This window comes from Amblyomma mixtum, chromosome 5, assembly GCF_055824585.1.
Source record: "Amblyomma mixtum isolate Tamu chromosome 5, ASM5582458v1, whole genome shotgun sequence".
Classification (NCBI taxonomy): domain Eukaryota; kingdom Metazoa; phylum Arthropoda; class Arachnida; order Ixodida; family Ixodidae; genus Amblyomma; species Amblyomma mixtum.
The window spans coordinates 135,846,672-135,872,836 of record NC_143016.1 but is presented as its reverse complement, the minus strand read 5'-3'; the positions used below and the strand labels follow the sequence as shown (position 1 = coordinate 135,872,836).

Sequence of the window (26,165 nt, the reverse complement as noted above, 5' to 3'; positions counted from 1 at the left end):
GGAAAACTCAGGTGCGGCCATCCTTGCGATTGTAACGCAGCGAAACATTCTAATTAGCTTGTAAATACACGAACACCTAAGACAAAACAAAACCAAGATTTCTACGAAGAAGCAACAGATTTATATTCGAGCTTGTTTTTCGGGGAACTAGTTGTGCTTCACTCTCTTAAATATTCAAGAGATGCAGCCATTCAAAATAACCGGTGTTGGGTAAGTTTGCCATAAACACACTGCGTTTTACCCTCTCTGGAGTATGATCGTTTTGCTTTATCATCCTGCCATAAGCCCAACTGACTTCATTTTTGTCTTGTGCGAGATAGAGCCTTCACCGCGAGAACTAAACGACTCAGTCTTCACCTTCGTTAAGGTTGTGCTTGTGAAGTTTGCCTAAAAACTCGGCACATCACAGCTCAAAAATCTTATCGCTTTAGTTCTGCAGCATTGTCTGGCTGCTCACGTTTCCATTCAGCACCGGAAAGCTTGTTAGAAGGGACGCATTAAAACAAGCTAACAGGTACAAACATTTAGAGGAGCAGCTTCCAGCAGGCAAGCAATTTTCAGGAGCAGACAAAGCCATTACTTCTTATGAGGCACTTTATAAATGAAGCCGCGCATCTTTTCTAGGGTACTTCTATTGTATTATAGTATTTCCTGTACTATAGCAAAATAACCGCTTAAAAATGAGGATGTGGAATAATACACGTGTCATCACCGCCTGGTTGACGTAGCAAAGAGCACACTTGCGAAGCGGACCTGGAGTCTTTTGTCACACGCCAACAAAGGGGAAAGTCTACAACGCTCCTCATGACAGTAGTAGTGAAAATAGCCTGCATCCTTGCGCTTCTGGGTGCCTGCTACAGCGAAACTCGAAGGGGTGAGTACTTTGTAGCGCGACATGTGTGCGCCGAAAAAGCGATAATTCCATATTTTTTTGCGACAGTTTCCTCTAGAGACCTTTTAAGCGTTACTAACTCTATTCCTATATTTCATTTCTTAAGCCAGAAGTAAACGAATCTGTGTTTAAAATGCGGCGGACGTTAGCAGCGGGTGCCGAACGGATGAAGCTAATCTGTTCGCTGTGTGCATTCAGACCAATCTGCATGCGCAGAAAGCTACCTCACTTCAAAGAATGTTCACAGATTGAGCTTATACTCCTGACATCCGCTCCGTTTTTCTATATTGATGTCGCATACCGATCGCAATAGTAACTGACGTCCAGAGGGCACAACACATGTCTTGAACGACCGAACGGTATGTTCCGCAGCTCCCAAAGCCGCTGCGACGAGGAAGGCAAAAATGACGATGAAAGCCTGTATAAGTTCAACTGCACGTGCTTACAAGCAAACCATTTTTAACCAAATGTTATCGCTCGATATCGCGTGTTCAGCCCGAAACACGCACAGAACGTATTCTAGGCAAGCATTTTGCCCCCTGTATGTGTTAGTCCAGCATGAAAGGGAATGCATCATTCGAACTCAAGCAACCATCACTCTATACAAAAGAGTGATAAGAGCAGTTTTTTAGTGCAAAATCACTCGTACGCTATCCAGAACGAACCGAGAATCTTGTCATCTTTGAATCTTGTGCCATTTCCTGGCAACAGCGGCGTCACTTTATGTTAAAAAAGAGATGGAAAGAACACCCACGACTGGTAGTCGAACCCGCGGCGGTGTGAACGGATCAGCTTCGCAGGCCGTTGCATGAGAGCACTAGATCATCGCCGCAGCCGAATGCGTACTGTGTTAAACTGCAAAACACTCCCGCGCCGTGCATTGCACATCACCGCTTAGGTGCACTAATGTTGCTATGGAACTAATATTCGCGCTTTGAGCTGTGCGGCGGTAGTCACAGAGATATGCGTTGCACGCGTTGGCGTGGACAACGTTGTGCCAAAAAAGCGGCACTAGAACAACACGTGTTGGCATTAACAGCATTGCTGCCGAAAGGCGGCTCGGGATCACCGGCCACCTGAATACTTTAGGTTTATAAACAAAGTGGATGCTAAAGTTGAAGACGCGCATACGTAGGACGGAAATCTCTTGCTTTCGCGCGATGATCGGTTTAACGAAGTTAAAGCCCGGTCACTTCTCCTTGTTCCTTATAGTCACCTGGACAGGTAATGAGCCTGGGATATTTTCTAACTCAGTGTTGAAGAGCGAACAAATCTACTTCTTGTGTGCAAAGAGAATCTTCAATTAAAGTTTGTGGTACTTGTGCTTCCAGGTTCTGTTTAGTTTATTTTTCAAACAATCCGAAGAAGCCGTCTTACGTCTCCCATAAAAGGTCACTTTCTGATGACCGTGATCCTCTGTATGCGCTCCTTGTGTGCTGCATATTACGACAGCCACTGAAACTGCTTACAGCCCCAAGGGTTTTGCGACCCGTTCAGTAACATAGTGCCGATTATTAGCTTAGCGCCATCCTAGTGGTTGCGAACCTCCCCGCCACAGAAAACGTGATGTAGCGAATTAACCTGCTGTATCTCAAGCTGCAGCTCTCTGTCAAGTTTAGTGCTAGTTTCCTTGTAAAATTCTGTCTCTGTGCCTATAATTTTCACTCTGCAACTTGCCCGGCACAGACGCTACACCAGACGTAACGACGAGAGAGTGTATCAGCCGTTCGTCTGGAACCGTTTTTGCCCAGCTGCTGTTGCTCGCCGCATGGCTCGCCTCTCCATTGTGATTTGTTCGGTGCTTCGTTGGGCAGTGTAACAATAGAAATGCAGACGTCCTTTTAGGAGTTGCGCGGTTATTCTTTTTTTTTCCATTTTCCGGTGTGTCGGCTATGACTAACGTACATGAGAAGTGCGCATAGAGGGCCTTAGTGTCCTCTCATACCATTTTTTTCTATTCTGGGTCAGATAGAGGTCCTGAAGGCAACGAAAAACAAACTGTAAAAGCAACTTATCTTCGACCTTCGTTGCATTTTAAATGATATTCGTTGCAACATGAGGTTTTTCTTTATCTTTAGTTATCGCCATCCAACGTGCAGGACGACAAACGCAGTAGGCTGCCGACGGAGAAAGTGCGTGGTTTTATGTTTGTTTGTTTTTGGGCTATAACCGCAATCAGACACTAGTTATTGTATGTGGGTGAACAGAAAGGTTGAGGCCTACGCTTCCTCTAGTTAATGTTAACAAACGTTCGTCCCTGCTTCTGTGAAAATACCTGCAGCACTTGAACAACAAGGACGAGACAATAGTAGTATCAGTGCTGCTTTCAAGCGGGTCATTATGTCGCAGGTGTGTATTAATGAAGGACCGAAAGCCGCACCGCGCTTTAGCGCCGAGTACGAGCATTCTATTGTAGATGTGTGGAAATATCGGACATTTCTGAATAATTTCTGAATATTTTTGTATGTCTTGGCTGTCATAAAAAAAAACATATTTACCTCGTGTCTCATTACCGTTCTTCTCACTGGCATCTCACAGGAGCGTGCTGTTGTCAAAGTGAACGCCAGGGAAGAATTTGGACGCCACAAAGCGTTTTACTGTTCATCACCGCATTCGTAACTCATATAACATAGCGTGGAGCAAATTAATCTCATCATCCCTATCGTAGGTACTGAAACCTAATTTCACAAAGCACATAATGTTGCTTTGTTCTTCGGCTGGCTTATGCTCCTCAGTATATTAGTGAACACCGTGACACCGCTCCTGCTTATTCTGCTGATGGGCGCGCACTCCCATAAAGACTTCCTTTTTTTGGCTTGTGTACAGTTTCTTTGCGCCTTTAGGCGCGCTTTCCGCCATTCCGTGAGTCTTGAGGAGAAACTGTGTATGAGATCACAGCTTAGCTTCCGACAAGTACTGCGAACGCAATGATGGCCTTGCTGTGCACGTTCTCAATTTTATGTAGAGGTTGTTTCACTTCCGCTCATTTCTTTTGAATACCAACGCATAAAATCCATGCAAAAAATTCATTGTTTACTTTCTCGTGGCAGTGGCAAGCAAATATTTTAAACACAGCTTCTTTGAGTACGCATGTAGTGCTGTATAACAGGCAGCCCTTAAGGCCGATTAATGCTTTGTTCATAGAATGGGCGTTGCGCTGCTGACAGGCCCGCATGTCATGTTTGCATGTATAAAGTAAGCTGTAATCTTCAAGAGCATTTGGCACGGCATTGCAGCATACGTGGAGGTATAGTGTCACTCAACTGTTTTTCACTTGGGCGCCAGGCGCCAGGAATAGGCCGAGACATAGATCACACCTGCTTCGTCTGTATGAGTGCAGTAATGTGCAAATAAGTGAAAAAAAAGCCAATAAACAAATCACGAATGCACACCTACGTTGTGCCAGCTTAGACGGTCTCGTGAGCTATTGCAGATGCTACTGTTGTCGCGCTTTATAATCAGATGCTGTGATCAGCAGCTGGAAGGGACTAAGTTTATTGCATTCACTTGTAAACTACTGTAAGGCACTTACACGAATGTGTTCGATCCAAAATATAACTCCTTAGACTCGGCAACCTCATTGAGCGCCACTCTGAGGGGTACTAATCAATGATATTACGCTTTACATCACTTTTAGTGCGTTATCATAGATGTCCCATTCCGACGCTGAGCTGTTGTCCGTGAAGTTCTTCTGCCCACCGGCTTGTAGGCCCCCTAAGTCACGTGACCGTGTGGCGTCTTCACAGCCTCCCCACCATGGCAGGTAACAGTTCAACTAATGATTAATCGCGAGAGGTTGCTCGGAAAGAGCAACCTGGGTGGCAGTCCAAGTCCCACCGGTTGCAGCACCTGCCGTCGCAGAGAATTGGCGCATCGCTTAACTGCTGCAACACTGCGCCCGGAATGGTATGAGGACTCCCAGTGATCTCGCTGCTTAGAAAGAGAAGGACCAATTTCTCATATATGGGCATTCACTTTAAATGATAGCCAATTGCTAGCGCACCAAATTCGCATTTAGTCCAACCAAGATAAATCGTCCACCATTTTTTTTTCTCTCGAATGGGAACGATGGATCTCACACCGCACGTTCGCTCTCGCGAGAAAGAAAATCACTCCGTATGCCTCATCATGTGCTAGACGCGTGCCGTGCAGCAATCATCCGACTGCGGTAGAGGGCTGGAAGCGAACTTGTCCGTTATTTTAGTACGAAAACCCTACTTCACGAGGTCTAACAGGTTCACCGAGTTTGCGCGAAGCCTGACCATGAGGGTGACCTTGTGCACGCAGAAATAAAACAAATATGAATAAATACTGCCGCCACTTGTAGAACCTGTGGCGGCACAAAAAGAGCAGCTTCGTTGGGCATTGCACGAGAGCACTATGCTACCACCGCTTTTTTTTTATTAAAAATGATATCTATTACATATGGCGTGATCGGCTGCGGCGGTAGCATCACTAAGATACCGCCGCAGCCGATCGCGCCATGTGCTGAGCTGCAACACACTTTCGTGCTATGGTCATCTTCATCAACTTCAATCTGCAGCGCAAGCAGATCAGATCAGATTAGCCTCGATCAAAACTTTACCTGTGTCTAATATCGTCGCCAGGCGTGCCGACGGCCCAGCAAAGTAAAGCAATGAGCCAACAAGGCAAAGCACATGCTTCCGCAGGTCTACTCGGCTTAACAGCATATTTTTGGCCATTTCTTGCATTTATTCCTGACATTAACGTCATGTAATACCGTAAAAACTAGTTCAGATTACTGAACGGCCAAAAATTGTTAATGAACAAACATATTTTGTCAAACACCCGACACCTATTTAGACGCAGGTCTATAACATAGATGCTCACAACCAATCTGAAATTTTGTTATTTGCAAATGATTGGGAGTGCGCAAGGGCAAATACTCCACTCCGTAATGATGTGTATTATGAAAGAGTGCGCATGAAATAACGATCGTGCTTCAATGTTCATATTTCGAGAGATAAATAGGCATCTCAGAGCGATTATCCGTGCGGGAAATTGAATTTTTACCATCACTAAAAAGAAGCGGTGAGCCGGTTTCCTTGACTTCAAAGCTTGCTTTAAGGCTTGAAAATCTCCAGAGGAAGTTCTTACGACTGTGTTTACTTGTTGTTCTGCATCTCCTAATCACGCCTCATGGAAGCATATCGCCTCTACCACAAATTATTTCTTTAAAACAATGTTTCTATGAGGTATTTCTGTTTAGAATGTCTCCAAAACACATGACTAGACAGAGATCGTAATTAAAGCCTTTGCCCTCCTCTGACGAGAACCGCCCTCTCCTCGACCTCAGCATGTTTCTCCCTTTCGTGAACTCATAATTCGACTATAAAAATAACGCAAAGGAGCCATAGAAAATGCCCCCGAAAGTCTGCGTGAGCACCACGCGGGACATAGTTTTACCACTCTGAAATCCCACACGCTGCGAACCTCGTTCCAAGGTGTCCTCCGCTGATAGTATCGTCACAGAAGACTTTCCGCTAAATATGAGTTGTCAAGGACGCGGCGTATAACCCTTCGGAAAGGCTTAATTTCCGCCTGTACTCCGAGAGTAACCACAAAACAACTTTCCTACCGAATTCTTTACCAAACCCACTTGCCATGTACCCCCTCCTACAGTCTATAGGGGGAGTTCGCGGCAGCCACACTGGTTTATACACGACTGTTCACGAAAACCTTGCGCGATTCGCGGAATCACTAAGCGGATAGTGCGCCTTTGTTGTTATGCCAGCTTCACACACGTCTCTAATGGCTGTAAAATTGTAGAGTTTAATGTAGCGAAACGATTAAATGTGCGAAAGCATATATTTAGCCTGATTGGCTCATGGTCTTGCATTGCTGGGCCGTCGGCCCATGTGGCGATGATATTAGACTCAGGTTAAGCTGTGTTCAAGGTTCAGCTGACCTGATCTGTTCGCGTCGCAGTTGTTGAAGACGACGATGTACAGGGTCCTTCAAAATATGTGCGAACACGGCGAAGCGTGCCCGCGCTCCGCGGAGCGTCAGCGCATCCGGCGCGGTCGCACATCGAAACAATGTGGCGCATGCGCACAGCAGACTGGAGGCGGTGCTTCGTGTCGTCTGCTACAGCACGGAAGCGCGCCGTGCTTCCGTGCTGTAGCAGACGACACGAAGCACCGCCTCCAGTCTGCTGTGCGCATGCGCCACATTGTTTCGATGTGCGACCGCGCCGGATGCGCTGACGCTCCGCGGAGCGCGGGCACGCTTCGCCGTGTTCGCACATATTTTGAAGGACCCTGTACAATGAACAGCGCGAGCGTGTGTTTCAGGTGAACACGAAGCGGGATAGGCTGCGGTGAAAGCATAGTGCCGTCGTGCTGTGGCCAGCAAACCTGATGTTTTCGCGCCGCCGCGGGTTCCAAACCTGTTCACGGCAATATGTATTTTACTTATTTATTTAGTTTATATCAGGATCAAAGCCAGGAATTCAGCGATGAAACGGCTTTTATAGCTCTGGTCGCGAAGTAGAGCTTTGGCTCTAGAAGGTAGCTTCCAAATTACGTAGCATTCTTCCTCACAATCCTTGTCAAAGAACTTGCTAACTGTTAACAAACAGTCGCCTTCGTGTGTACTGTGTGAAAAGACAAAAATATTTCCCAAAGTTTTGCTTACTTGGTGTTTCAATACGCCGCACTCCCGTTCCCTACCCCCAGCCGGGAGTCACCTTCAAGATTACTTAACGCGGTGCTTTAAAAATGCATCGCCTTCGAAATGCCGCTTCGTACTTTCAGGATCTGTTCTAGGGTGAGCTTGGTTGGTCTTCAAGTACGACATCATAGGTGCGCTGTAAAATCAGAAAACTGCCTTGAAAACTTTTGCTTCCATGTAGTTCTACCGGCGCTAAGCCTAAATTTCACCTCTTGTTTTACCCCAGTCTTCCCAGCCCGTTACAGCAGCGCCGCCGCATCTTGCTGCGTCACAGGTCGGTGTTGGTGTATAATGGTCAAAACTGGTCGCCGGATATAAAATACCCGAAGCTTTAAAAATGTCTTGAACGGCATTTATCAATCAGTACTCTCTGTAAATTTTATTGGCTGGCTAATCATACTGGCATTTTTTCCCGCCATCTGCTGCGACGCGGTCATATTTTGTGCACGCGTTATGCTCTGTGCCTTCTCCGTGCCTTTTTGTTTTCAAGAAAAATTAAAACGACCGTTACCCGCAGGATCTGTCACCGCTTTGATGTGCAGAAAAACGATTGCTTATTAAGAAATGAAGCCGCGGTAACTGTCTCATTTGTTGGTGGGCACCTCAACCGCGCCGTAAAGATAAGAGCAAGGTGGGAGTGAAAGATGGAAAAGAAAGGGGCTCTAATGAAGGGCTCCGGAATTAATTACGCGTTTGGGGATCTTTAACGTGCCCTGACATCGCGCTGCATACGGGCGCCTTTTGCGTTTCGACTCCATCGAAGTGGTCACTGTGGCCGGGTACGGGCTCGGGTACTCGGGCTCAGTAGCCGAGCGCAGTGCCGGGAAAATACCAACAGTAAAGGCAAGGATAACGGCCTAACAGCGGCGCCACCTCTCGCTGTGACCACATAACTTCTTTCCCATTTCTGGCATGCTATTCTGTCGCTTCCAAGGAGAGAGTTTTGAACTCATGAGTTGGGGTAGCTCTGGGCAATACGAGCCAGAGGCTAGGGGCATAGAAGAGGCGCATCGTTTTTTTTTTTTTTAACAGCCATGCTGTTTAAGCCGGAGGTAGTTCCGTTAGTCTTGCGCAGCGGCATGTTCGTCGTGCGCAGGGGTGGCTGTGTTCGCAGTAATGTTGTCACCCAAGGACACCTGGCGCCCCCTAGTGAAGCTGACGACAGCTATTGTATTAGTTGTCGTCAGCTCCGACAAGGGGCGTCAGGCGTTCATGGCTGACCTCATTACTGCGAACACAGCTCAAGTTCAGGATTTTCTTGGACACCAATTTTAATTACGAGACAACTGTGGAACGTTTGAAGATACTGTTGTAGAAACATTGAATGTAATGGTCGATTCTTCCGATGCGTAGCAACATTTTTCTTATTAAAGTTTGTCCATCGCCTGCATCAAGTAGTTAAGGCTGCCATAGAAAACCAATGAAAAATGTTTTCGACGACAGCAAGAACGCTAATAGCAAACATAGTCGAACAAAATTCAAACAGAATCGCTTTGTAATCAGTCTTATACGTGAGTGATAGTGATGATGATGTCCTCGGGCTTAATGGCACATACCCACGGCGGGGGATTGGTCAGGGTACATAGCAGGTGCAAACGCAGTATAATCTTCCCTGCAATTTTTTCCGCATTTGGCACACGCGCACCAGGGTACCGAATATGTGTATTGTTTGTCTTTGCTGAAGTAAATCCCAGACCATTTGTGAGTCAACGCTTTTCCTGTATACGCCCTTAGTCCTGTCTCTTTAAAAATGGACGAACTGGCTGATCTTTATCTTCTGCTGCTTTGTCTAGACGGCAGCCTGCTAGTCCGCTGGGAAGAAGGCGTTCGGCCTTGTTTTGATCGAAGATGGTTCCCACATAGCGAATACCTGCTCGACTCAATACCGTGGTTTAGGAAACTGGATGTGTTCAGCTGTGTCTGTGGTGAAATGCTTTTATTAAATGATCCCTAAAAAGGAATTTGCTTCGTACTGTTCTTAACACTTCGCTCTGGCAGTATACTCCTAACGCAAACCATGTTCACAGCCGTGGCACGGAGGCACTTGACCACCCCGCTGTGCATGAACAGAAGCTGACTTCAATCTCATCCAAAGAAGCCGTCATGCAGTGAACTATTGCCTTACAACCCTCTTCAATGACCGCACTCTTTTCTAGCGCCTTTATTACATCTTTATTCTCCTATTCGCTCCCCCACGCAGAGTAGCATGTCAGCGAATATTTACGCTGGCTAAAATCTATTTTTCATTAAAGAGCTCGCTCTCTCCCGCTCTCTCTCTCTCCATCTACAGTGAAACAAACTTGTTTCATTACCTGATCCAATGGAAATATAGTCACGGTGCTTTTTTTAGCACGGCGGAGCCAGACAGAAGTAAAATAGCAACATGGCACTAGCTTTTCTTTATGTAAAGATAAAATGGAAACTGCATAAGTCAATCCTGATACGTGGAGACTTCAATGCTAAAATAGTGCTTGGGGTAGTGATCACTGCGACGCCCGCAGAAGGGCTGTTGAGTGTGCTGCTGAGATATACAACTTATATGTGCTTAAAGGCGGCTAACAGAACTTCCTGCGTGACCTCAATACTACAGTTATATAGATCTGATTCTTTGTACTTCAGACGTTGTATCTGATGCGGGGTCGGCAACAGACATTGAAACTAGGGCAAGTTACCGCTGTCCCATACTGGTAAATCACCGTCGCTTACGCTGTGAATAAGAAGGGTGCCAAGTTAAATTTACCAAATCGAGGTCTTTTCATTCCAACATATCTCAGCAAGTTAGCCCGGATATCGACATTGTTGGTTTCACCTCACTGTTACTCGACAACTTGAGGTGTTGCACCAAGCAAGACCCAGTACCTGTGGAATTCAGCAGCACTGACGGAGAATATGAATGCCTGAGGGCTCTTAGAAGGCGAGGGTAAAAGGCTTATCATCGAAGTGGTTCTTTCAAATCATATCATGAAGCTCAAAACGTACACTCTGTCAGGCGTAAACGTATCCAGAATTTAGGCAGAAAGCGCCGGCGTGACTTCTGCGGCACACTGACCCCCGTGACACCCGTGCCCATGATCTGGATGACAATCCGAGCACTGAGTAGACCCGTCATGCAGATTAACCCTTTCCTAACACTTGAAATAGCTCGGGCGGCTCCAGAAACAGTGCTTCAGTGATACTGCTGCAGTGATGCAGTGCTGCACCGATACTGCACAGCCTTTCGAGAACCACAGAAGAGCCCTTACTAAGGCTCATAGCTACAGCTGTTCGGGTGTGTTTGGGAGTACCGCAAGCGACTGCTGGCTCTGTGATTATTTCAGAGGGACGGCAGCATCCAGCAACTGAAACTTACCGCCACATTTTCCGTGTAATGTCCCAACATGAAAAACGCCGGTTAGTTCCCGCGCTACAAGATCGCGATGGAAGTGAAATTGATCAAGTGTTTCCAGAACACCGACAGCATTTTCCAAATTATGGGAATTGAACGGGGATTATGACACTCCCACCATAACTCCTGTTGACCCCAAAGGTCGAGTTGTCTGTCGAATGGAAAATTAGAAAACATGACATTATGGTACTTGCTGGTCACCAGTTTCCCATCTACCAAATATACATCCGATATGCTGGTCGCACCGTGTCTTTACTGATGATGCAAATCTTAAATATTCATCAACATCTTCACTCGTAATTTAATAGCTGAATGAATCACCAGCAGTTAAACGAGCTCTCCCAACAGATTCAACGACAGCTGAGATATATGCAATCTATTTGGCACTACAGTTCGTAGCCATAGGAGGTCCACATAGGTAGATAGATGATGTTCAGCGTTTCTCGGGCTGCATTAAAATCCCTCGACAGCCCAAGTACTATCGTGTGGTTTTTCGCGGTTTTTATACCAGTTACTGTGCTTAGTATATATCATTTCTTATAGTATATGCTCATTTTCTATTACTAGGTAATGCCATTATCTATTTTTATTTCAAATTCAATTCAGTTTACTTCCGTCAAAAAGAACGAAGGAAGTTCAAACAAAAACTTAAGCAAGCTGTCTTGAACGCGTTCAAGCCCCTTTTTCATGCCATACAGCGACGACCGAAAGCTATTGTAGAAAGAAGTAAATTTACATTTTACATAACAATGGAAAAGTTATCAACTGTAAAGAGGATCAAGTAAAAAAATGCTAGTGATCACTGCGGCAACCCGCATTTAAAAAATTCGAAAGCATCGACGTTTTCTCGGCACTCGTCGCCTCTATTTGCTCCTATTTGCCTCTATTTGCTGATATTTGCCTCTCTTCACCTAAATTCACAATTCATACCCAATATATCCACACTCAAGGCGTCCTTGATTCACGTTATTGCAACACTAATCACATTTTAATCACACAATTCACCTTAATTGAGAATTCGTAATAATTCACAATTAATTTACAATAAATCACGTTATTTCACAAGTAATCCACTTTAATCTACCCTTGATTCACTCACATGTTCCATTAATTCACATCATGATCGAAATAATCCACCTTAATTCATAATTAATTCATTTTAATTCACAATAATTCATTTCGACGTTTCTATAATCGTTAAGTTTTGATTGGATTTCGATTAACTCCACATTTCCCCTCGTTTCATCGTAGTATTCATTCCGGACATTCAAATTTCGCGCCGCGCGTTGGCTCCGCCCATACTTCCTGTCAAGGAGGAGGAGGAGGTAAACTTTATTAAAGAAGAGGTCTTAGGCGCGGATTGGGGTCATGTTCCCCTCCCCGCGGTGGGCTCCTCTTCTAGGCCGGACGCCAGGTGGCCGACCGACGATGTCGTTCGGCGACCTCTTCGGCTCGCTCTGTGGCTCGAAGTTGAACCTCCGGGTCCGAGCTGAGCAGCGCGGCCTCCCACTGAGATTGGGTAGAGAGCTGCAGACTGTGCGATGGCTTGTCTTGAGTACATGAGTATAGGATGTGCGGTGTGTCTGCCTTTTGGTGCCCACAGAGAGAACAGACGGGGCTGTATTGCTCCGGGAACCATATGGAGTACATGTATGGATTAAAGAAAGTGTCTGTTTGGAGCTGCCGCCAACTGACTTGTTGTGTTTTACTGAGGGATGTATGTGGTTCTGGGAAGATCTGTCTTTCTTTCTTGAAGTGGGTAGTAATTTCTTTGTAGGTTGTCATTCGCTCCTTGGCCGACCTGAGCTCGGGGTAGCGCACCTCCCGGTTAACCACGAATCCTCGGGCAAATTGGTGCGCCGCCTCGTTTCCAGGATGGTCCGAATGGGCGGGGACCCAGATCAATGTTATCTGGCGGGTATTGGAGATTTTTTGTAAGATTTTGACGGCTGCTGAGTGGGCCCTTCCTTTTGCAAAATTTCGAATTGCTGTTTTGGAGTCACTTATGATGTATTTGGCAGTGGTGGAGGTAATGGCTAAAGCTATGGCAGCTTCTTCGGCCTCCTCCGGAAATTTTGTTTTATCTATTGTCGCTGATGCAAGGGGAGAACCTCGATGATCGACAACTGCCAGAGAAAAGGCGTCTCTGTCCGCATGTTCTGCCACGTCCACGTGCGCAGTGTCGTTCTGAACTGAAAATCTTTCGTGAAGTTTTTGTGCCCTAGCCTTTCTTCTGTCCGTATCGTAGTGTGGATGCATGTTTTTGGGCAGAAGAGGGACTGTTAAGTGTTCGTGCACGTGTCTTGGAATTGGCAGGGTGTGTGTACGGATTCCTTCATATTGTATTCCTGCTTTCTTTAGGATGAAACGTCCCGTTTCAGTGCCTGATAGTCTTTCATATTGTGCAATGAGGTGTGCTTCTATCATTTCCGCTAAGGTGTTATGAATTCCTAACTGTAATAGTTTTTCATTTGGAGTATGACGTGGGAGGTTGAGCGCAATTTTGTAGGACTGTCTAATTAGAGAATCCAGGTCGTCTCTTTCTCTTACTGTGAGGGTGACGTATGGTGTAGTGTAGTTGACTCTGCTAAGAACGAAGGCTTGTATTAGTCTCCTGGTCTCGGCTTCTTTAACTCCTCCTCGCCGATTCGCGATGCGTCTGATGAGGAAGGAGATTTGGTTGACAGTGTTTCTCAGTTTCTTAATTAACGTGTCGTTTTTTTGGTTAGACTGTATCAGCATTCCTAATATTCTTAGTGTTTCCACTTCTGGGATGGCTGCCCCTTCCGCGTAGATTTTGATCTCAGGTGCTTTATTTTTCTTTTGACGCTTTGGGTGTAGGATGAGGACTTCAGATTTTTGGGGGGAACACGCGAGTCCCGCGGCTTGTGCCTCCTCTACTACTACATCTGCCGCTTGTTGTAGTGTATCTTGTATTGTGGCAATACTCCCCTTGGTGGTCCAAAGAGTGATATCGTCAAGTGGTAGTACACTTCCGGCGTTTCAAATTTGGCGCCACTCTTGTCCTGTCCACGCCCATTTTTGCACATTTTTGACTCTAATTAATCAACTAATCGACCGACCGTCACCAGATTTTTGCGCCGCATCCACATGTCATCCTCTTTCGATTATAACCACTCTTTTGAAGATATCTCTTTCTAGTTCACTGCAATCGCTGCAGACGAATTTTTTTGACAGGTTCGCTGTCGACATAGCCTAGTAATGCTTTCCCATTAATAAGTTACACAATGTCATTTTTCCAGTTATACAATTATATTACAATACGAAAGTAAAGAAGGTAGTACAGCTGAAACATTTTTATTTTTTGGTAGCAAAGCACAATGTCCTGAGGTTCATTATTTCAGGCAAAAGCAAATAGTAATGTTTGCACAGCGTTCATAAATTAAGTGGCCTTATCCTTGTTCCCCAAAAAAGCCTTAAGCTCGGAGATGCTAGCGCGGTGAATATCAAATCGATTGCAGTGAGGATGGTTTTAGTAATGTTCTAGGAGAATAAAGTAGCGTTTGTTGGCGTAGCTTTGTCCTTAAAATAGGAATTTTGCTGGACTGTGAAAAACGCGAATCACGAATGCTTGTTTAATTGTGCTATTGAGTCAAGCACTTGATGGTTATTCATGTAAATATAAAATAAAATGCATGTAAATATCAAATCTGCACACTTGTTATTTTAAGTAGAGTAAAATATTCGCCAGTGTGAGCTCGTGAGCCAGCCCATACGATATGACGAATGGACTTTTTGTAGCATATGTATGCGATTTAGATTAGTTATGGTTTTTGTCCCCCATACAAGAAAGCAATAATTAATATCAGCAAAAAGTAGTGCATTGTGTACGTGTAGTTTCGCGGCTTGTAGGAACGAGCTGATATTTTCCAAAATTTCAACAGATTTCTAAATTTTTTTATAATATAATTAACACGGTTGTGACATGGTATGTTTTTGTATAGGTTTGGCCCCAATACTTTAACTGTGTCGACGATATATATTGCCCCTGATCCTAATGTGATATTTAAAGCGTTCGGCATCTGGGATTGCCTGGGAGTAAAATGAGAGCCTTTGATTTCTGAGTGTTAATTTCTAAGGAGCTCGTGGCACTGAGCGTATGTAGACCTTGAAGAACGTTGTTGATCACAGCCTCCTATATTTGTAAATTACTGTTGGGCAATATTAAAGAGGTGTCATCTACATCTGATATGTAATGTGCAATATGGCTATTTGCACTCATGCCATTGACGTAAAGGTTCAACAGGAGACGGCGAAGAATGCTTCCTTGGGGTAGGCCAGTATTAACCTGTCTGCTACAATCTGTCGTCTATTAAAACACTTTGCATTCAGTGTTTAAGTTATGAAGTTATAAAGGATAAAACTGTTCCTCTCACTCCATGTATTTCGAATTTTTTTAGCTATGTTTAATGACTAAGACGATCAAAGGTTTTGCAGTAATCTGTCTATATATCAACTACTATTTCCTTTTCTTCAAATGTATTTAGTATTATTTCTTGCTATGTTAGTAGTGCTACCTCTGTTGATTTCCATTTCGGAAAGCCAAATTGAATCGATCTTAATAAGTTCTACTTTTCAACAAAACTGGTCATGTGCATGCCAATTATTTTTTTCGAATCCTTTCAAATATATCAGTAGCAGTGAAATCGAACTATGGAAGGACAAATTGTTGCAATCTCCGCCTTTGAAGACTGTCATTACTTTACAAATTTGCTAGGAAAAGCCCCGTCGAGAGAGCTGCATGGACTGAAGGTATGTGTAAGATTTGGTGCAAGCAAGTCTATTGTGGACTTGATAGGTCTAAGCTGAACATTATCGATATCACATGCAGAACTATTACGTAGATAAACGTTTCAAATATGTCCTTTTCACATCTACGATAAAAAAAATGGCGAGCCTTAGCTCTAGTTAAGCCTGGATATAAAAGCGAAAAGCTGCAGTTATGCTTTGTTCGACGTCATGGCTGTCGTAGTTCGCGCACAGTGCACTGGGAGCACCACGATAACGGTGTAGGCAAGCGCGTTATACAGCCCTCCTTGCGCATGCGTAGTAACTGTGGTAAACACGCGGCCTCAACGAAAAATGAAACGTCGTCGTGGAGGCGAGCGCGCAGTAGTAGCGGTGGTGAGGAGGCGGCGCACATGCGCAGTAGCGCGCAGCTTCGCCGAAAGGTCAAACAGTGGCGAGGAGGCTACCTGCTCCGCGCGTGACGTCACTGGGTTTCGCGCATGCGCGGCTGTGGCAAATCTTGGCTCCGACGTCTCACGCGAAGCGCGGCTGTGGTGCGGGTAGTGAAGCCTTTCGCTTCAAAAAGATACTGCTGCGATTTGTAGTCATAGTTCTCACTGCTTCCACACAATGAGCACTGTTTACGTGATCCACAAGGTGGTTGTTTAATTCTTCTGTTAGTTGTCCATGGACAGCTCCACCATTTAAAATTAGTTCAAACAAACGCTTATTGGAAGATTTAGTGCCTTGAACGAGCTAAAAATGGCCCGCCATGAGCTTGCGGGTAACGGCTATCCGGTGCTATTCTTTGACATGAGCCGAAAAGTGCGTTCCAGCACCGAAGGCGCATTAGCATATTGAAATCTGTGCGACAATTATATACGTTCCGGAAGTAAGAAACCCCTTGCGCGAGTGTTTTCAAAGTATAATTTGTGCGTAGGACATAGTCCTTCCAGCAAGCTCCAAAACAGGTAAATAATCGTAAGCCATCGTATGCACGACAGTATGTACCCAGAAGTTGTATACAAGAGACCATCTTATAAGATTCTGATTGCGAGGATGTTTACATTGGCGTAACCGGCAAGTTTTCTCAGGACGCCTACTAGAACCCAAACATGGCTTGGCGAACAGCACTGAAGCAGCGAACGCTGTAGCTGAACACGCTGGAAGACATGCCCTTAACATCGACTGTAACAACGCCACCGTCATAGCTACAGAAAAAAACGCGTCATCAAGGCTGCTACTAGAGTCCTTGATCATTGTGTATGTGGTGTTGTGTTGGGTTTAGCAGCGCATAAGCATCCAATGCTATCATGCGCCAAACACAAGCTATAGAGAATTGTTTTGAGCAGGATTTTGTGTGAAACAGCGGTGAAACAAGTGTGAAAAAAAAAGTGAAAAAAGTGTGAAACAACAGTAGTGTAAAGGCCCTAAAAGGTAATTTCGTACAATCAAGTGATAATAAAGGACAAAAAATTTATAAATGGCTTATGGTGAAAGCTTTAATGAAGCTCAGGTAACCTCAGTGGCAATCCTTAACTCCTTAACTGGGCAAGGACCTCAAGGCTCTCAACCAATGTAATAAACCACTCAGCCTTCTCCTCAGGAATGAGAAAGGGGCGGAGGTGTATCAAACTGAGGCGCTATGTTATAATTTAAAGTGTATAAAGGAAACCAACTTCTCTTAAAAAGCTAAGAATACAGCGTTTGTCAATAGTGACATTATCACCCATGAGCGACAATGGATAAAAAGGAATGTGTTCATAAAAAAATCGGGTAGAGTACTTTTTCCTTAGTTTTTCGAGTTTTGAGCAAGAGTGTAAAATATGGTTTAGTGGGAGGTTTGTCTTGATTCGTCAGTAAGAAGTTGTGTCAGACGTGTGTGTACCTATGCAGAGGCGACAAAAACTTACTTCTACAAAACTTTCTTGGTGCTTACAGCTTTTTCATTCCCCGAGCAAAGGCTTACTGCGAGCTTCTGCAGCACGCATGTCGGCTCTTTCATTTGCATCTATTCGAATATGCCTTAGCACCAAGCAGAATTTTATATACGCCCTTGTGTTGGGACTTTTTTATGTTATGTATTATGCTTCCTACTAATGGTTGAGCAGCATTTTTGCGATGATATGCCATGAGCAGGCTGAATGAATCTGTGTAAATTATGCTGTTTTCGATACTGTTACTTCTTACCTCCTTACCGTTAGAGACCGCATAAATTCGGTAGTAAAATGGACGCGTAGTTTGGCAGCCTTACTATTTTTTTTTCCAGTTTCCTTGCACAACCGCGCTTCCAACATACTCTGCTGTTCTGGAGCCGTCAGAGTAGAATTCTGTGTAGTTCAATATTTTTCCTGTAGTTTCAAGAATTCCTGCAGAATGTGTTCGTGCGGTGTTTGTTTTTTTCGAGAGTGTGCTACTCTAAAATCGCGTACGGCCGTGCCTTCAGGCGACATCAGGAAGGGTATCTGGTATTCCTAAGGTTTGCCAACTATATTCGAAGCGGAGAAGTAGAGGTCTGATTAACTAGGGTTTGTTTTTTAACTGCCTTCTGAAGGTGCACTGTAAATATGGGATAACCGAGGTGTTTCGGAAGGGAATGGATATTTATAATATATGCACATGTGAGCATAGTTCTTCTGTCTGTAAGGGAGGGTTCATGAATTTCCACATAGACACTGTTTATGGGGGATGCTCTGTATGCGCCAGTTGAGAGACGTAAACCAGGCTATGCACGGGTTCCAGCCGTTTTAGGTATCATGGTCTCGCAGACTCACACGCGATGCACCCGTAATCTAGGCAGGATCACACTAGAGCATGATAAATGTGCAAAAGGCATGTAATATTGGACCTCAACCATTTTTGGGAAAGCAACTTTAGGACATACAGTCATCGGGAAGCTTCCATCTTCAGGTTATGTGTGGAAGGAATGTGAGCTTTTTATCAAAAATTGCGCGTAGAAATATGTCTTCTTCTACTACTGGTTATTCTGTTTCCGTTAAATAGAGGGTGGGTTTGTTCTATAGGCCTCGTTTGAGAGAGAACGTGATGGCCACTATTTTCTGAGGAGAGAAGTGGAATCTATTTCTGTCTGCCCCTGCACTTAGTTTTTGTCAGTTGTACTTGTCTCTCGCATGTCGATATGTTTGTCGACGTGCAGGCTATCTGAAGATGGTCAACGTAAACTGAGTAGATAATTTATTTTGGGATTATTTTGGCTAAGGAATTCATTTTCACGACAAAGAGTGTTGTACTTAGAACACACTCCATAGGTACCCCATTCTCCTAAACAAATTTCGTTAAGAGGGTTGAACCTAGGCATACATGAAAGGAACGGGTGGGTAGAAAGTCATTTAGGCAGTTCAACATCATTGCATGTATGCCAAGTTCTACTAGGTGGCGAAGTATTCCGAACCTCTAAGTTGTGTCGTATGCTTTTCCGATATCGAAGAAGAGAGCAAGATAGTGCCGTTTATATACGAAAGCCTTTCGAACGGTATTTTCTAGGCGAACTAGATAGTCTGTTGCCAACCACGCCTTTTTAAAACCACACTGATGAATGTCAAGGAGTTCGCGAGATTTAAGCACTTAAGTTAGCCTGATAATCAAGACGCTTTCAAAAGGCCTGCCGAGGCAGCTGATAAGAGCTATTGGTCTTTAATTGCCAGGGGATGCTGGCTGCTTTCCAGGTTTCAGGAATGGCACTATTTGGCTTTCTTCCAAGCTTCCAGAATTTTTCCTAGTGTGTAAGTTTTGTCAAAAATTTAAAAAGTGCTTCTGAAGATGGTTGGGAAAGATGTTCGAGCATTTCGTAATGTATTTCATCAGGGCCGGGAGCGGTCTGTTTGCTGGCAGATAGAATTGTTTATTTCTTGGGATGTAATTGATCTATTGAATGGTTGATTTGTGCAACCACTTAGAGGAAGTGTAGTTTTGCGGCGGTGTTTTTCTATTTTAAAAATGACCCTGTGTAGCGTGAGGAGCTGGAAACACTTGAGAAAGGTTCGCCTAGGATATCTGCTTGTTCATCTATGATGGTTTGTGTTTCAAGGGCTCCGATAAAAGCAGTTGGGAAAGGGGAGAAGTAGCAATTTAATTTACGAACTTTCTCCAACATTTTTTGGATGTTATTAAACTGTTTCTGGACGGTGTTTTTGGAAGATGAGTAATTTTTTCAGGAAGCTTTCTCGGCATTACGACGGATACGCATTGCATTAGCTTTCGCCTTCTTAAAGTTTTTAAGGTACTTATGCGTCGAGTACCGGCAAAAAATTCGCCAGGCTTAATTTTGCTCCTTTTTCGCTTCTCTACATTCTTTGTTATAGCACACCTTGTGGTTAGGTCTAACCACGCCCGACGACTGCGGGATAGCTAGGCGTGCCGCAGCTGTAAACATTTCATGCAGTTCATCAACACTGAGATGATCTGCAAATAATTTTTCAGCGGCAGCTTTTTTCCAATACAGCTGTCAGTCAGCTACGTGAAGTGATCACTTCCGACTGGGGCTATTCAGAATTTGTGATTTAAAATCAATAAAAACAGAGGGTGAACTAAAAGACAGGTCTATGCAGCTAATTTTTCCAGACCTTGGAGAGCAGCACGTGAATTTCCCTGTATTGAACAGGCAGATGTTATTCGACAGAATAAAATCCTCTGAAATATGATCTTTACTGTGTATTTGTTCACTTCCCCTAAACCCAAAATGGGCATTAAAATCTCCCAGAACTACATATGGCTCTAGTCGGTGTTTAAAAAGTGTTTCTAGATCATGTAGTGTGACTGTTAAGTGTGGCTCAAGGTATATAGAACATATTGTAATTCTTTTGAAATGTAGAACAGTGACTGCAACAGCTTCATATGTAGTTTTAAGTTTCACTTCTCGAGTTGCAGCACCACTCTGTACTATAATAGCGCCACCTCCAGAGAGTCTATTCCTTCAGCTCCTACGTTTTTTTCCTGTAAGTATAGTGCCACGGGAGAAAATGAGTTTAAGAGGTAGTTCACATCGCTGTAGTTGCTCAATAGTCGTCGGTAGTTCAAATGAATTAGGAATTCCATTTTTACTGTTTTAGAGGGATAGGGTCAGAAAACCTAGCCCCCGTTTTATCGAGGCCTGTAGTTTGATTTCTTGATTTTTTGGCGCCGAAGCCTGGTTTGGTGCCCCGTTCCTTAGCACCGCATCGGCGAATTTTGTTTTTTGCACTGAAGGAGAATGTGCCAATGCTATGTGAAGGTCGTTGACGTGCTTCTTTGAATTAAAGGTTTTCCTTTGTTTGTAGATTAATTATTACTTTTTCAGTCTGTCATGTTGGACAAGGCCTTGAATAAACGGGGTTATCTTCAATGTTCTCACAGCACGGCGCTGCATCCCAGTTCTCCGAAACGTGCTCATGTGAAGCGCATTTCGCACATGTTTTGTGGCCACGGCAGCTCTCTGAGCCATGACCCTACCGCTGACAGTTGTAACACCATCGCCGGTTCAGGATGTAGAGGCGGTCATTTATTTTCAAATAGCCAACATCTATTGCTTCGGGCAATGTACTTCAGCTGAAAGTCACGACAGGGTGCTTTGTTGGTATTTTTTTCCTTTCTTTCCTGATTGTGATGAGGTAGACATTGGTGACATTTTGGTCCCTGAGACCTTCCAGCATTTTTTGGTTTGGTGAGCTTGAAAAGTCGGCTTCAGAGATTACGCCCCGGACGGTGTTTAGGGATCTGTGTTCAGTTATTGATACTGGGGTTCCCCAGTGGGCACTATGTTAAACAGCTTTGATTATTGTCTTTCAGCTCTAGAAAAAGGTCGCCACTAGGCATTTTTTGCAGCTTGTAGCCCGTGCCAAAGGCATCGGTCAGGCTTTTTGTAACCGAGACTGGGGATATTGTTCAGGCAGTTATTTCTGTCTCTTCACTGTGCCCAACGAGGAATTTTCGGATGTTTTTTTTTTGGATTTCAAGAGGTACTGGGCTGTCACATTGGACCGCACTCTTTTTTGATGGCGATAATTTTGTTGATAAGGGGTCGCCATGAATTGTGTGTATTGTTCGGCCACGGTGCCAGCCACCCACCGCCGAGCCCAACGACGGGACGGGGCAGGAATTTGCGAGCAAGTCCCGCCCACGCCAGCTGCACACCCAACTATAACCAAATATGACGTAACACAGGTTCGTTGGCCACACAAGGTTAAGCTTGGCCGCCAGGAAAAAAGGAAAATCTAAGAAGTGAACAGAAAACAAGGCAGTTTTAAGAAAGAGATAGGGAAGTGACAGATAGAGGGTATGATAGGAAAAGGCGACTGCCGATGGACCTTAAAGGTGCAAATGCCCGGCATCGGCTCAACCACCGGGATTGCCTCTTCCCCTGGACACGCTTAGCCACGCACGGCTAAGCGCGGGTGCTGGGGTCCGTGGTGACGCACTCCTCACCATCATCCCCCTGCAGGGATGTCCCTGCGGATGCTCAGCAACCCGTGGTGTCGCACCTCACCAACCTCGGCATGTAAGAGATGCCCCTGCGGGGCCTTGATCATTAAGACAACCACTTAAAATACGAATAGGACAGGCCAAAAATTGCCGGTAATCTACTTATTTTTATTACTTCACATGCCAAATACTCAGAAGAGGAGAGTACATTGCCCACTTTAGGGAACTAGGGCCCGAATGCACCTAAGAAACGTATCACAATTTAACCTTTGCAAGGCGAGTGACCTTCAGCTTATTCGAAAGCGGTTCGAGGGACCTCAATCTTTGAAAATGGCATGTCGGAGAGTTCCGCTACCCTTTTGTACTCAGAAGATGAAAGGTTCGATCATTTTTTTTTTGTTTCCTGAGGCTAGTGAAGTCAAGCTTGTAGCGGCCGTATGTCGCAAATTATTTTCGTCTTTGACACAAGGAGCACGCAAGCAGTAAAAACTTACTTCGTAATTAAACTAGCACACACACTGACTGTGTTTACGTCGGCTAAGTGCCGTGACTTTATCTGAAATATATTTCATATAGCACCTGTGGGATAAGAAATGTGTAGTTTAAGTGTTGAAGCCTAGCAGTTTCACGAAGGCGTCCGCATTGCGCCTTCGCCAAGAGTTTTATGATTGACATTAGCGGACAGAGGCCATGAGTACGTCATCACTGCGACGTCAACAGAGCGCTAAGACATCAACAGGCTGAACTGACGTTGGAATAGCGAAAATCTTGGCATTTTCTTCTTTAACCCTTTTGGCGCTGGGCACATCAGGAAAAAGCGGAGAAAAGGAGTCATTCACCTGTTCCCTCTGATTATGGGTGTTTTTTCTTAACAAGCTGCTTAGCGTCCGTCGGAAGGATCCCACAAGCACACTTGAAACCACTCCGAGAGAAAAAATACTTTCTTTCTGCAACGAAACGAGACCAAAAATACTGTCAGAAAGAAGAAGTCAAAGCCCTTGATGCGAAGCGGTACCCAAGGTATCAGAGGGGAATTACAAACGTATTTCAAGCTCCAAGCATTTCAACAAAACATTAAGTGCAGTTTTCCTTTCTTCCTCTTAGTCATTCAGGGTATAATTCGCAGTCATCCGGAGTCTTTTTTCGGTACAAAAAGATTTTATTCTTGCCATTTTGTGACTTTAATTACGGCTCGTTTTATGGGAATATCTAGCCTTTGCGACGTTCCAAAAATTACTCGCTAAATGATATTCACTATACACTGGCTGTACAATAAAATTCTGAGCTCTTTTTAAGTTATATCGTAAACGGCTAATTCGCTTGTAATAGCTAGTTTAAGCATTCTACGCGCGCGCGACAAATTAGACAATTTTACTGATGTCAGCTGTGCGACTCTAAAAGTCCCGCGTCCAGTATTTCCTCTAAAAGAGATGCTATTCTACAAGAAGTATAATTAGAGTGTGACCTCAAAATGTGTAAATCGCCATGAATGCATTTTCAAAGTTGGGGAGAACATCAGCATATGCATGCCGAACGACTCCATCAACACATGAGCATGTTCAGATATAATACTCTTTTTAACACGCGAGACAGAATCAATACAGTGTTCAGGTTTTATAGGAACTGCAAAGTTCTCCTCTCGAGTACTGAAGGAAAACATGGCTGTGGTCGTCCAATACCCTCTTTGCACTCTTGCGAAGAATGCATTTATATCCTTACCTTCCCATCGCTCTACGTGCGGCATCATACTATCCCTTACCTTGGGGTTATACCTCGACATTTCTGTCCGACCCACGCCCACATATTCCGGTTGCTACACTGCACAGTACTTGCCATTGCACAGCACTTAGCCGCTGTGCAAGACGAGGCTACGCGTGACATACGGAGAACTGTGTCTTGAGCCGATCTTGTTAGCTGGTCGCTGTATTGCCACCGGCCAAAGCTTTCACTGAACAGTAAGCGGGATGTTGATCACTGAGTTTTAGCCCTGCATGTACGCTGTTGTTTTGTTTGCCCTGGCGGTTACCGCATCGTTTCTGCGCTCTGCGCTTTGTTTGCTTTCATCTCCATTTGATGAACATGCTCAGAAAACGTAACAGCGACAAGGCACGAGGAAACGTTCCATGTGACAATCGGGGGCCATTTATCACTACATTTATTGCCACTTTCCTTTATTTTGCCACATTTATCACTTGCAGCTTCCACGTGTGAAATCAGGACTGGTAGCCGACAAGCAGTGCCGTTCACGAGCTCCGTTCTTAAAGATGAGCCTGACTAATCACAAACAGCGAGAAGGAACGAAAGAGAGCAGAAAGCTTGCGGAACATATCCGCCGCTTTTCCTAGGCTTATTGCTTGGTATTTTTCCTAAGATGGCAAGCACTTTGCTCTGTGCACCCCCGCACTGTCCACCTTCAATTTGAGACAGCTGCATGCGCAGGTGGCTTCAACCGTTCGTTGATGCCGGCAGCCATCTGGTGCTGTAACTGACTCCATTGTGCGTGCACAGAGTTCCTATAGCTTGAAGTAGGAGGAGGTGGTGAGACGCAGAAAAAATCTGGTTGCGTGGCGCTTCCCCCCTTCTTTGCGGTTTTCTCGCGCTTTTCGTTTTCAAACGCTCAGCGAAAAAGTGATATCATCTAATCAGATATACTATGTACCTTCTATGCATTATATTACCCGTGAAAACTCGAGTTGGGAGCGGGGTAACACTCCGTTTAAAATATACGGCTATTTTTTTATTTCTATAGTTCAACCCGATTTCGATCAGCAACAGAATTTCAGTCCTTTCTCTCGTATTTGCCCGTGGTGGTGACGAGACCGTGCTCGGCGTATTTGGAGGCGGACATGCCAGTGAAAAGAGCACTTTATTGGGCTGACTTCCACCCACGAAAAGCTGAACAACCCGGCAGCGGTGATAGCAGCAACTGCACAAGGCGCTGTCGAAGATCAGAATCGTCGAGCCGCAGTACTTGGCGCCAACCTTGACAGCTTGCATAGGGTAACTTGTATCTGCCTTGACGACGAACAGATTCCGATATATGCGCTTAAGAAGGAGCTCGACGCCGAGCAGTGGCTCGTCAGCGACCTGCGTCCTGTCGCCGTGGCATTTTTCCTCATGCGATGAGGCAGCTTGGGCGGTCGGCGATAAGCAAGTTCAACGGCTTTGGGCAGCTGCACTGTAAGACAGCACTGCGGTTCTCAACAATAGTGTTTTGCTCCTTGTACGCCGTGGAGGACTGAGGCCCTAACTTCCTCAAACTTGTCAGCCACCTGTGGGAAAAAAATTCTGGGGACTCTTAAGCTACGCTTTTAAGGGTATGACTAAGTAGGATTAATGAGTCCCGACCGCCATTTGACTTGATCTAATTAACATGTTACCGGATCACGTGCTCTATTAACGTTGCCAGATCACATGAAACACGAGTGTCGCGTAACGCAAGCAGACAGTCGTTCGCATACGTTCACCCGTCAACGCCATGGGCTTCGATGCTCGTTTAATCACTGCTCTCTTAAGCAGTGCCTCTCTTAATGAGACACGCAATCTTTAGCATATAGTCGTAAGCTGCCATATTACGTGAAAAGGCCACACAGCATACACATAAAACTCCGCTTTAACCAAACCATACGAACGTGCCTGTGCGGCCTGAAGGTAGCGTGCATGACTCGCAATTCTAGGGCCAGGGTTGCGATCCTAATGATTAGCGAGATTTTCTTTTGAGTGCAACTCATTTTCCTTATACAGTTACATGCCCCGCCGCGGTGGCTCAGCGGTTATGGTGCTCGGCTGCTGACCAGAAAGACGTGGGTTCGATCCCGGCGGCGGCGGTTGAATTCCGATGGAGGCGAAATTCTAGAGGCCCGTGTGCTGTGCGATGTCAGTGCACGCTAAAGAACCCCAGGTGGTCGAAATTTCCGGAGCCCTTCACTACGGCGTCTCTCATAGCCTTAGTCGCTTTGGAACGTTAAACCCCATAAACCCAACCCAAACTCTTATACAGTTACATGTCGTACCGAAGATTGAGCCATG

At 45.0% G+C, this 26,165-nt stretch overlaps 1 protein-coding gene across 1 annotated transcript in view; it reads left to right on the top strand.

Annotated features, from left to right (window-relative positions):
- Positions 1-777: 777 nt before the first annotated feature.
- The window catches only part of LOC149343860 (uncharacterized), a 51,913-nt gene continuing 26,525 nt past the window's right edge, over positions 778-26,165 (top strand). Inside the window, exon 1 of the mRNA XM_089546087.1 lies at positions 778-874. Within this exon, the coding sequence (XP_089402213.1) occupies positions 805-874 (70 nt within the window). The 5' untranslated portion in view covers positions 778-804. The remainder of the gene's footprint in view (positions 875-26,165) is intronic.